At 38.9% G+C, this 12,876-nt stretch overlaps 1 protein-coding gene across 1 annotated transcript in view; it reads left to right on the top strand.

Moving 5' to 3' along the window:
• Positions 1–7,153: 7,153 nt before the first annotated feature.
• Positions 7,154–12,876, top strand: part of ESRRA (estrogen related receptor alpha) — a gene marked incomplete in the record, with an annotated part of 12,196 nt that continues 6,473 nt past the window's right edge. The window contains 3 exon segments of the mRNA XM_072421500.1: positions 7,154–7,450; positions 8,232–8,327; positions 10,872–11,189. Of these exon segments, the coding sequence (XP_072277601.1) occupies positions 10,886–11,189 (304 nt within the window).

Raw genomic sequence — 12,876 nt, forward strand, 5'->3', positions numbered from 1 at the left:
GTTAAAGTTTTAAACTAGCTTTGAGCTAACCCCATGACATCAGAAACCATAGGAAGAAATAGGCAATCTTTTCATTTGAAATAAATATGTGTTAAGCAATATGCCAAAAAAAACCTCTTTGCCTATTTCTTCCTATAATTTATATGTATATGTACACTCATATACATGCACACATACATATATGCATGTATGTACATACAATAATGAACATGAAGCAATATAAACAATATACATACAAAAAGTGTTATATTGTTATAATAATTATTAAAACAACTTTATTCAAGATAGCTACATTTTCAAAAAGGTCAAAATAAAATATAGAGACCACACAGACACCACAAAATTTACATTACAAAAAAGAATTACATTCTGATTACATTCTGGCTTTTCTTTAGGATAAATAGATCTAATCCTAGTTGACTAGGTTCTCATTAAACCCCTATTTAGGGTATATAAAAAAAACTATATATATGAATATTAAAACTGGACCTAATCTACTAGGACAACATTCAAACAATCTTTTTGCTTTGGGCTTGGACAAATCAAACTGCATGCAGCTTGAATACTGCTTCTTTTACCCCCCTACCTAGACTGCACTCCAACAAAACAAATCATACAACCTCTGCAAATTTATACCCCTGAAGAAGCCTATAACAGGCGAAACACGTTGGGAATCATGCGACCATAACAGGTCCCCTTCTTACCTTGTTTTCAATCTTTATATGTATATTGTATGACATTGGAAGGAGTCTTCTGTCTAGATTAAAGTATCCAAACCCTGTGACAATAACAGGCATTTGGATATTGAGCTTAAAATAAATAACATATACCTTTGATGTATGTACCAATTGTTACTTGAAAAATACACAGTTGATTTATTTTTGGACAAAAACCTCCTGAGCCTGAAACCTCTTTCTTTCCCCTTATAATCCCCTTAAATAATCAACAAAGAGGTTGGCTCAACACAACCTTTATGAAACAAACACAAGAACTGCAAGATGTCCATTTGTATATGGTGACTGGGGTGCTCCTGATTTATTCAGGGACCCCCCTGACACCTTTTTCAGTTAGCCAAGGTATCCAGTCGGATACCTACTTTAAGTTCCCAACGTAGAAGACTGGAAACTATTTTTTTTTTTTTTACGTGTTTTGCTTAGTTTTGATTTGTTCTGCTCTGGTGACATGTGACTGCTGTTTGGTTTCATACACCCCAAGTAGGAAGTCCTTACGTTATTGTTAAGGACAGGTGGTAGATCCACTCTTCTAGGTAGGAGTCTTAAAGTCTAAAAGAATAAATGAAAGAAATATGAAAATTTGTCAAGGTAGGGTGTCAGATGTTTTTATGTCACCAATAGTTGAATACAAAACTTAGCAATTACAGATATTCAAGTCTACAGTGTACTGAAATTCCTTAGTTACAATAAATATCTAGGGATACAATATAAGCAGGCAAAAATTGATTTGTAAGATTCCCCCATAAATTATAGTATCAACCTAGAGATCATCTATCCATATATCACATGAAAAAGTGCTTAGTTTAAATATACAAAACAAGTAAAGCAACAATCGATATTCTCATGTTATACAATAGTCAGTACTCGGTAATGGAATTAGTGTTATGTTCATTATAACTGAACAGGAATATGTTTTGAAAGAAAAAGTTTGAAAGAAAAAACATAATTTATTCAAGGTGGTTGTGTGGCATTAAGTTGAAAAATCCATTTAGCTTAAAATTGTAAAAGTTGTTTATCAATGTAACCCCCATGGGAATTTTGTGGGATATGTTCCAGTGCAGAAAAGGAAATTACGGCATTATTAAGTTGTGTTTGGTCCCCACATGGAAGCTGAGGGGAGTTACTATTTTACCAGAATTAATAGTATAAATATGCTCATAAATACGTTTGCGCCAGGCAGGTTTCGATTTTCCTATATAAAAGTTACCACACTTGCAAGAGACCAAATAAATTACCCTGATAATAGGACAATCAATTCAATGTTTAGGTTTATGTGTTAAGTTTGTTAGGAAGAAATGTTATGCTGTTTTCATTCACCCAGTAACATTGCGGGCAATGCCCGCATTTGTAGGTACCCAGGATAGATTCAGGATAGTACCAGAAGGACTTGGTGGATAATAATGGCTAGAGCTACTGGTAAATTTTACGTTATAAATATTGATTTGTATGAAATTAAACATTCTGTCTGGGGTTTCTGGGGAACCTGTCCAGATAATCAAAATATTATTGATATACTGGTGCCACAATAATATGTGGGTCCGGTAGGATGCAAATTCAGGGTTGGAGAACAGGTGCTCCTTCCAGTGTCCTAAAAAAAGGTTGGCGTATGATGGGGCACACTTAGTCCCCATCGCCACTCCCTGGATTTGTAGGTATTGTTGAATGTAAAAAATGTTCCGGGTTAAGATGTATTAAAGGAGTGAAAGGATAAATTTTTTATATGAATGAAGTGAGGGTTCATTTTTCGAGAAACCAAAAACAGGCCCCACTAAACCTTCAAAACAAACATCTATTCAACATCAAGCCATCAGACAAAGGTCTTGATAATGTCTTGATTTGTATTCTATGAGAAACTATCACTGAATACAACAAATTACTTGCCAAAACAAACCCTCTTGTCTGCTTTTCTTCAAGATGCTGAATTACCCTCTACACAGTGCTTTACACTCCAACATTTTTAAGCAAATTGATACCTCAAAAAATAAAAAGAGCAATGGACTAAAATTCCAATAAATTATTTAAAAAACCATAAACTCCAGAGCTGCCCCGACTCTCTGGAATGGTCTTCCACGTCCTATTCAGCTTGCTCCCACTTTCTGCCCCTTTAAATGAGCACTCAAAATCAATTTTTCAAACTTGCCTACCCTTTTTATTCTGTCCCTTAAAACCCTGACTACTTACCCTCTAGTCCATATTCCCCCTCCTGAAGTATGCTGTTTCCCCCACCTCTTAGATTGTAAGCTTTTCTGGGTTCTGGGACAAGATTTGCAAAGAGTGGTAGAGGTCACCATCACATCAATAACTGAAACTGGAAGTGTCCACATTTAGTAAATGGCAGTTCAGTCAACAATTAAAATTATTATAATGATCAGACAGATCACTTTGAGACTGACCTGATAGTTCAATCATCTAATAAATGAACCAGGATCAATGTAGCAATGGACAACAATCTAGAAGAACAGATCACACATTTTTACTGATGATACAGTCAAAATCCATACGACAACTAACAAAGTGTTAAAGCAGGGGTGTCAAACTCAAATACACAGAGGACCAAAATTAAAAACTTAGACCATGTTGTGGAACAAACTTGAAATTCATTGAAAAAATTGAGGGAGTTTTTCCTTCTTCAATTTTACTGCATGGTAGAAAAATAAAAATACCACAATAAGCTATGAAGAAGAGAAGTCTTTTGGATTTTGTTTATCCTGGAGTGTGATAAAACTTTCACTTTGGTGTAATCTGCATGATTGTCAGTAGTATAGTAGGGTAAGTAGTCTTGTTTCTTCTTATTGTTTTTTCTAATTGTTTTACTTTGCCAACAAATACAATGTGAAACCAAATGAATTGCTGCATTCATTTGATTTCACATTGCATTCTCTGGCACAATTCTCTGGCTTACCTGTCAGTATAAAGTTTGCGGGGTCCACGCATAGTTCTGCTGTTCAATAGACACGAGTGATGCTGCTACTACAATTCCCGGCATTACTTGTGTCTATAAAATGCAGGGCCATTCATAGGCAGAGAGGCCGCTGGTCCATAGATGCGAGTGATGCCGGGAAATGTATTAGCGGCATCACTCGCGTATAGAACAGCAGCCTAATATGAATTGCAGCTGGCCCGCCGTTACTACAGATTGCAGCAGCGGTGGTCCAGCTGCAATTCATATTAGGAACTCTTTTGGGGCAAAAAAAAAGGACATTGCAGGCTAGATTTGGTCCACGGGCTAGAGTTTGTTCAAGAATGTTTTTTGATAACATTTGATAAAGATGTGAAGAAACTGCTGACAGGTACAGAGGTTGGGGTTAGAATTTGTAAATTGCATGATAGCAGTGAAAGACTTTTATAGAATATGTTTAGGATTGTAGGCATTTCTGTGTGATAAAGCACAATTTCTAGCCTTCCACATTTCTAGCATCAAAATGGGAAGGGAACCAGAACGTTAACAGTGCCAAAGGTTCAAAAATTGTCTATAGAAATAGTAAGCCATAGGCAGTCCATAATACATCTGACCTGTAATCAGGCTGACATTGCTAGACCATAATAAGAGTGGATTGCAATAGAATGCCTTCTAATACACATTTGCAGTGCAGTACTGTGAAAAGCAACATAGAGGTCTAAATGAGGAATCGGCCCTCTACACCTAATAAATAACTGTTCTAACCCCTCTAGTCATGTGAGAGCTAAACAGTCTCCATGAAAATAAAAGAAACACTCCCAGTACAATAAAACTATACAAATGATTTTAAATTAAATGTAAAAATTCATAGAACTTTGACTTATGGTTATAAAATTGGTCATGGCATTTAATATTGGTAAATGTGAATTTCAAATCTCTTTAGAAATCTTTAAATTACCATGAACTGTGCTTAAAATTCCTAAACATCAATAAATAACTAATGTTCAGCTTTAAAAGCCCAAGCATCCAGCTGCAAAATTCATATTATATTTATTAATCAGCCCCCAACCACAATAACACAATAAAATAATTAAAAAGGGAAGGAGGTGGGGGGGTGGGAGTGTGTACCTTATGATAGCTTATGAATCAGTTAATAGTATGACAGGAACCGCAGGAATGCCTGTTGCTTTAGACAGTCAGATGCTGCTTATGCCAGATGTTCCTCTTGCCAAAACAGGTAAGTCAGTCCAGAGATAAGATTTACCAATCATCTATGGAGAGTGGGGGAAAAGGTCAGTTCTTGGCTACTGCATTTCCATGAGGGGAAGGGCCCTTGTAGTGCATAATAAAACCTGTGATATTCCGGATAAATCATACAACCTAAATTGCAGGTAAAGCACTGAAAAATCCTAAAGTATTTTAAATGCTTCCTCTCCATAAATTATTTTTTTCACCTGCCAGCCCTAATTTATCTTCAACCTTTTTAGCAAATTTGACTTCTTTATTGAAAGGAATTTGGTAGCAAAGCCGTCATCCTCCTTGTACAGCCCTCTCTTATTTTGAGGTTGTCTAATTACTGTGTGTATAGCCAAAGCTTGTTTATAGGTAAATAACATACAGAAAATAAGTTGATTTTCAGCAAATGTTACACTTTCCCCAAACTCATCTAATTACTCTCTGTCATTTAAAAAAAAAATCTAAAAGCCTTTTTTTTTTACTGTAATTTGGGGTCATGTGATGGTTCAGTACTTTTCTTTAATACAGATGGGAACCTTTTGGGTGTCCACATTGCAGGATCTTCAGCAATTTGGATTGGCTGAAGTAAGCTGGATTTTCTTTTAAATCCGATCCTGTTTGCTGTTCATTTACAATAAAAGTAGGATCAATACATTTGCTTAATCTGGTGCCTTCCTGCCATAAAGTTGCCATCTGAGCTATCCTAGTCACACAATGCATGTTGCAATGTGCTGCATTTGGCAGTCAATTCATTTGAATTGGTTACTGAATGCAACTTAAAGCACACAAATGTAGTGCATGGCACATTTTTTTAGCTTAGCCTGAGACCATATGGTGCAGCAATTGGTAAGAATAGCACGTAAGTTGCAACCCAGTACACCAATGCATGTCAATTTTCTTTCACATTGGGAGTTTAGTTATATTTAAAGCAGACCTAAACTGAAAAATGTCACCAGAGGGTAGAGCTAACTGACAAGAGGCATGCAATGTCTTGTTTATCAAAAAAACTATATTTCTGGTGGCTTTATGTTTTAGTCTGTATGACGTATGTGTTATGTAGCGTAGAGCTCTGTTATGTATATGGCAGTGCCATATATGTAACCAGCCGCCAGAGACAAAGTAACGCATACGCATGTTACAACATCAGAGCCAAGCCAATGGCTGAGGAAGATCTTGGTTGAATCAGAGTTTCGCATGGAGTTGCAGGGAAGATGAGAGCTTCCTAGAATTCCTGGAGCTGTCATGGATCTTTGGCAATCCTGATTCTCCAGGCCTGAGGGACATAACTCCCACACATGCGCATCAAACTCAGTCATTCTCGGCAGCCAGGTATGGCGGGAGCTGTGAATGCGTCGTTGAATGTATATTCTACAGAAGATTGTGAACAGGTAGGTAAGTTGGTTGTAGTTTTCCATACAATAAAGAACATGACTTCTCACAATTCCTTAGCTTTGTATATTTTGGGTAAAATATTGACCTTTCTATATGTCTGTGTGTAGAATGTGCACAACACCTGACAGACCCAGTTCACACAAACTCCAACTAGTCTGTTCTGACAACCAGGAAAACTTGATGGTCCAGCTCTGAGGAATCCTCCCCTAGCTGAGGAGCCACCTTACAGCCAAGAGAGAGGCAGAAATTGATGTATGAATATAGGACAGGCTGACATGTTGTCCCCCCCTCAGCTCAGAGGAGGACGCGGTGACTGAAGTTGCTCTTTTCCAATGGAGCTGTAGCAGGGACGAGTTTCCATGAGGGAGGGCGCTCCTCACAGAGGTCATATGAAGGACGCAGCACTTCTCTGGCTGGCGCGCTGTGTCTGCCGCACATAACCGGAATATTTGCCTGACAGACATAGCGGGTCAGCTGGAGAAACTGCCCAAGGTCACCAGCAGCGTCCCTGACCAACTTGTGACCGGCACAGGGCGAGTTAAAGTCGGCAGCCTAGCCAGAGGTGACAGTTTGTAACTAGCTAAAGGTTACACACAAGGACGATTTCCATGGAGTATGGGAAGGGCTCTCGCTTTTATTATGTTATATATTCTCTTCCTATTGTAAAATGAGCAGAACTGAGAACACCGAAGTACTTAGGGCAGACACCACCCCCTAACACTGTCAGACACGGGCGGGTGGGATATTTTGTATACACAGAGCTGTGGGCAGAGATAATGGAGCTCATTGGATATGTCACCATTGTACAGACTCCAACACTTTCCGTGCAATGCTGAGCCTGCGGTTCTCCAAGCCCCGCCCCTTCCCTGCTTGTCAGAGGAGGGGGAGGAGCCACGGTAGGAAGTGTGTCTGTGTGTGAGTGTGTGACACGGTGTGTGTGTGTGAGTGCTGTGTCCTCTGCCGTGTCCTACAGCCGCCGGGGCTTCCATCGCAACACTCAGCTGACACGACACACGGTGCACAGACACACAAGCCATGCCAGCCGATGACTAGCCCGGCTTCCTGCACGTGATCCTGGTGTGCAGATCGGTGCACTGACACTGCTGGTGCTCGGTCCCCATATACACACTCGGTGCCGGTGACTGCGGCTCCTGGGAGGCGATCGGCGGAATGACAGCGGGACCCTGACGTGAGTTGGAGCATCCATGGGGTGTTTTGTGTTGGGATGGAGCCGCACACACTTCTTGTACTATACAAAGGGGTGAACTTTGTGTATTCCGATCGCTGCATGGATGTTGTTGGTGCTATTTATACACATTGACATCCAGTCAGATGACCATCGGCCATGGCACACTTTTTAATAAGTGCATTTTATGTATACAATCCCATGGGGTGCACGATCAGTGCTGTGCACTACAGCCTGTCATTGTAATTGTAGACATACACAATGTAAGGATTCACATCATGTCATCTTATGGGAGAAACTGAAAGTTTCACTCTGATTTGTTACTGTCAAGAATTAGAAAACTACAGAGCTACAGCTCAGATTTGTGCCCATCACACACTGCTCAGAACTTTACTAATATTTTGTAGTATATGGATTATATTGATCATTGTGTGTCTGTGTGTATGGTTATTGTATTCCTCAATACCTCCCAACGTGCCATGTGTTATTGATCTGGGGAGCTGACGCTTTACTCCTGGAGAACACTGTGGTGACTTTGGTCCAAGGTCATCAAGATTTTGGAGGCAGAGGATTGGTGTAATGTGTGAGCCTAGAGATCTATCACATCCATTTGTACCCGCTGATATATGTAACATGTCGATTGTCTGTACATGTCAGTTTGATAGTATTCCATATTATTTAAATTTTTGTAAAAAGCAACCTATGCCAGGTTGTGTGTATAGGATATATATTGTGTATCATTGTGTGTTTTAGTGTATTCATATTTCCATCTTCTTATCCACAGGAGCCATCAGTGTTGTAAGCGCAGTGTTTGACTCGCCAAAGTGACCCCACCAAAAAAGAGCCCTCGTTGTTTGCCTGCCTTCATGTGCATCTCCTTGTGAGTGTCTGCCATGCCGTGTACTTTGATGTGTGTTTCATGATCTGAGATAAAGCGTGTGCCTGTAATTGCCCCCAGTATAAAGTATACAACCCCAGCCCAGGATCTGCGCTCAGTGAACTGAATCATTAGTGAGCGTCTGGGGGAAGGGACAAGTCAAAGGTCACACTGACCAGCCCACAACTTTCTACACTAGCTTCCTATCTGCCACCCTTTGTTATTCCTATTCTGACCTCATCCACACAAAGATAAACCAGAACTTCCTTAGAGATCATCTAAAGTTTGCACACCATTGGATAATAAAAGCACATGGACGGGTAATATTCAATGTGTTCAGTATTTACATAAGTTGCTCAGTAGGGGGATTTGTCATTTAAGGGCTATAAACATACAACCTCTTGGATTCCTAGTTGTTGACAGGTACCTGTCATTTGTCTTTGCTTATACAATAATAACCGGTACTGTGTCCTGGATTCTTTTTGGTTCTTCTTGTGTAAGCTATAGACATTGTTATGTTGCTACAACTGTGCTGCTGTGTTGTCCTTTATAACCCAAGGTTACTGCTAAACCAGTCTAACTAAACCGTATAGACTTAAACAGTGCAAAGGTCACTATCTTCATTGCCTTGAATCTCATACTTACCTTCCGTCTTGCCTGTGTTTATGATTTTACCATTGTATGTCTCTTTTATTTTGTCAAGTATTATCTCCTAGGCAGGCTTTTACTTCAGATATAAAAAGCTGTGTTTTAATATACAAATACCCAGATGCAGAAATCTCAATGTGTTATTTTATTTGAAAAGTTTTCTTTTTTTTTTTTTTACAGTGCAGATTTTATTAAAACAATTCTCCTTGTTCAGACAGCTGCTGTTGTGGAGTGACACCTGTCTCCCTATTCTTTCTAAGCAGCCTTATACTGTCATACACCCCTGATTGACACTACAAGTAGCCTTACACAGGAGGTAGTGCACCGAGACAGGAAGTAGCTGACAGAGTTTGGAGGGGACCAGCAGCACCGTGTATTGTAATAGAATAATAACAGATGTTTAAGACACCAATGCAATGCTACAGAATATAATTTGCCATCCAGTTATGGTTTATATCTACTTGGACAGTCCTCATGGGATGTTTAAAAACCCAAATCAAGGTCTGAAATACCACTTTGTTTTCCTAATCCTTTCTATAAGGTATAGATATAGTTACCCTTAGATCAGGCATGATTAGGGCTTTTGGACAGATGTATTTTCCTCGTTTACTGCAAGAAGTTTCCACTTTAGTGCATCTCTGACTAATTATAGCACTTTGGAAATTTTAGATCTTTTCCATACATTCCATTTGATTGTCGTACAATTAAATCTTTCAATATGAGAGAACTGTATTTCTACTAATTATAGGTAAAGTAAGAGCCTTGCTGATAACCAAGTGAAGATATGTATTCTCTTTGCCTACAACAGCCTATTGTATAGAGTTGTAAATTCAGGGCCTTGCATGTTCAGAGTTTTCTTCTTCTTAATGTCTAATTTAATAAGAGTTAGGTTTGTGATAATAGGGCACATTAGTTAGGCAAAAATGTACTGCCCAATGCAAGTAGATTTCTGCCTCTAACTTATACTGGAAGAATGATGACTGAAGTCTAACTATTTTCTCCGGGCTCTACAAATCTTTTTATCTGTAAATATCTTCTACAAAGTAGCTTGTGCGTATTTATAAATCAGCTCCATGATGAGGGCTTCTCCTTCATAGCCAAACAACTGAAAAATGACACTGGTAGATTTGGAATGTTCAGTTGTTCCCCACAGTAACCATCACATGAAGTATGGAAATAATGTAGCAGTAGTCTATATTTCAATTACATTTTTTTCTTCTTTGGATAGATTGGGGAACAATAAGAATTCCTGTGGGCATTGTTTCTACCCAGGGCTCCATCAATGAGATTTATCCTCACTTTCTGTCCTGCTGACATTGGTTTTATCAGATGGAAATTAAGGAAAAAGCTGCAAAAGGGACACAGATAGAGATACAATTCTGACAGGGGTTCTAGCCCTCACCTTGTTACTAAGATGTTTTATTTGTCAATGTTGCTGTTGGTGAGTTACACACACTTCCTATCTGGTAAAACTGTGTGAAATGAGGGTAAATCTCTGTAAGGGAGCACCAGGTAGTAATACAGGTCGGACAGGGATTGTTATTCTTCCATACTCATTCAAGTGTGGAAAGTTTTGGCTAGACATACATTTTACAACCATTTTTGCCTCTATATACTTATAGATACCTATACCTCTTTTTGTATTATCTTACCCTTTAGTCCAGGGGCTTATTTTTTATCAGTTTCCCTTAGAAACATCTCCGCTTTGCTTTACTCCGCTCCATTTTTACACAGTATTTTCATATATTATACAGTATTAGAAATTGGGTAGAATCCCTAGAAGTTTTATTTGTATAGTAATAATTAGTAACTTCAGTGATAACAGCAGTATATTTGCTCCGTATGTACGTGCCGCATTGATTCTGATCTCCATAACATTTCCTTCTTTATGTTTTTCAGAACTACTCTATATCATGTCTTCCCGTGACAGACGTCCTGATCTATGTATCAAAGCAGAGCCAGGTACCCCAGAGAGCATCGGTCGTAGAAGTCCCAGCGGTTCCAGTGACAGCAGTGGACATGGACCTGATACACAGGGCCCTCGTTGTTACCGAGGTGGAGATGATGAACAGGACGACACCCCCGGAAGGGGCAAATATGTTCTAAATTCTATCCCTAAGAGGCTTTGTCTGGTGTGTGGTGATGTGGCCTCAGGATACCACTATGGTGTGGCTTCATGTGAAGCTTGCAAAGCTTTCTTCAAACGTACAATACAAGGTGAGATTTTATATTTTGAAATGTAATTAGTTGAATAGAATTATTTTTTGCCAAATGATAGCAAATGATTTTAAGACATACATTCTAGATTTGCTGGATCACCCAAGTCCACCCATTATAGTCTGTCTTCTCCAGTCTTGAATAATGAATAAATGAGGCCCAATGTATTGAAAATAAAAATGCTTTTTGCTAGAAATGCCTGTAATTTGACTTTAAAGTATATGTTGAGCAAAAAAGCATTTTGATTTTGGTTTGAGGTACAAAGGATTAGAACCCCTGTCAGTTTTCCAAGCTATCTTGGCTCCATTAGAGAGCTTGTATGGTCTTGAGAAGCAGAGTGTACACCAACAGCAAATAAAAGGCTCAAATAGTCTACCCTCCTAATAAAACTTATTTACTAATAAAATATGATTTAGTATCTGGTTGGAGATATCCTTTTTCAGATTCTGATGATTGTTGCCTAAGACAAACAATCATGTTCTTCATGGGCAAAAATCTGGCATGTGTACAGCAGTTCCCCAACGTTGTCATCAATCCACCCTGGCTTTTCTTTGGAGGAGAGCACAGAGGGGTGCAGCTTTCTCACCAATAAACAGAATAGCGCTGTGTGCAGTGCTCGTTTGTTCATCTGTCAATGCAGACTATCAGAAAAGATCATTTCCAGCAACCGTAATCTGTATGATGCTTAAGGTTAGTACATTGACCCTGAGTAGTTTAGTAGTAGTAACTGATGAACCATGAACGATCACTACTGTTTACTATAGGGACATATGGTGGTAGAGGTGCCCCCTTGTCCACCCCACTCCATACAACAGAACAGCACTGTCTGCATGCGCTTGTCTTTCCTACCAATGCTGGGAGTGATTTACATCCATCATTTCCAGAGGCAATAACTTCTGACCATTTACTGGGATTAGGTAAAGGGGAGACTCTGTGATGGCTCTAGATAGCAGTTAAAATGAAATAGGGGTTCTTTTTCTTTCATTTTGCTTAAAACATGTTTTGTTTTGTTGGATATACATTGCAAGCTCTAAGTAGACTAAAAGAAGGAAACTGGGCAATTATGTATTTTAGACATGGTTGCAAGAAATAGAAATTCACTTTTTGCTAGTTTTTATAAAATTCCAGCCAGTCATAATTTCAAAAACAAGTCTGTTTCTAATTCAGTTGTATTGTAGGAATTGTATTGGTTGGCTTGATTTATTTATAATGACAGTTTTTATAATTGGGGACCTGTCCAAAGAGACTTAAGTTGGCTTTTATTGCTGACGTCTTTTTTGGGAAGTGCAGGCTGCCTGGCTGTTTATGCTGTTGCCCTGGCTTCGCTGACCCAAAACAAACATACAGATGAGTCATTTTGTTTTTTTCCTACTTTATATGCTGTTTGCTTGTTTTGGATGATGCACCTGTAGTATTAAAGCAAGACACAGGTAACTTGGGGAGACAGCAACAGTGTACTTTGGAGAATAGTTTATAACTGTAGTAGTGTACAATTTGTTTGGGCCATCCTAGCTGACATAGACATCTGTCCATCTGACATTTTACATGGCAGTCGTAAATTTGCTGCTCAGAATTAGGTCTTTAGGTGATCATGTGCTTTTTACCCTTTCAGGACAAAGCAAAAGATTTAGTCAACTGTCATTTTTCCACTCGTACATACACAGATTTCCTTATTTCCCCTGCTTAT

This window comes from Pyxicephalus adspersus, chromosome 9 (assembly GCF_032062135.1).
Source record: "Pyxicephalus adspersus chromosome 9, UCB_Pads_2.0, whole genome shotgun sequence".
Classification (NCBI taxonomy): Eukaryota; Metazoa; Chordata; class Amphibia; order Anura; family Pyxicephalidae; genus Pyxicephalus; species Pyxicephalus adspersus.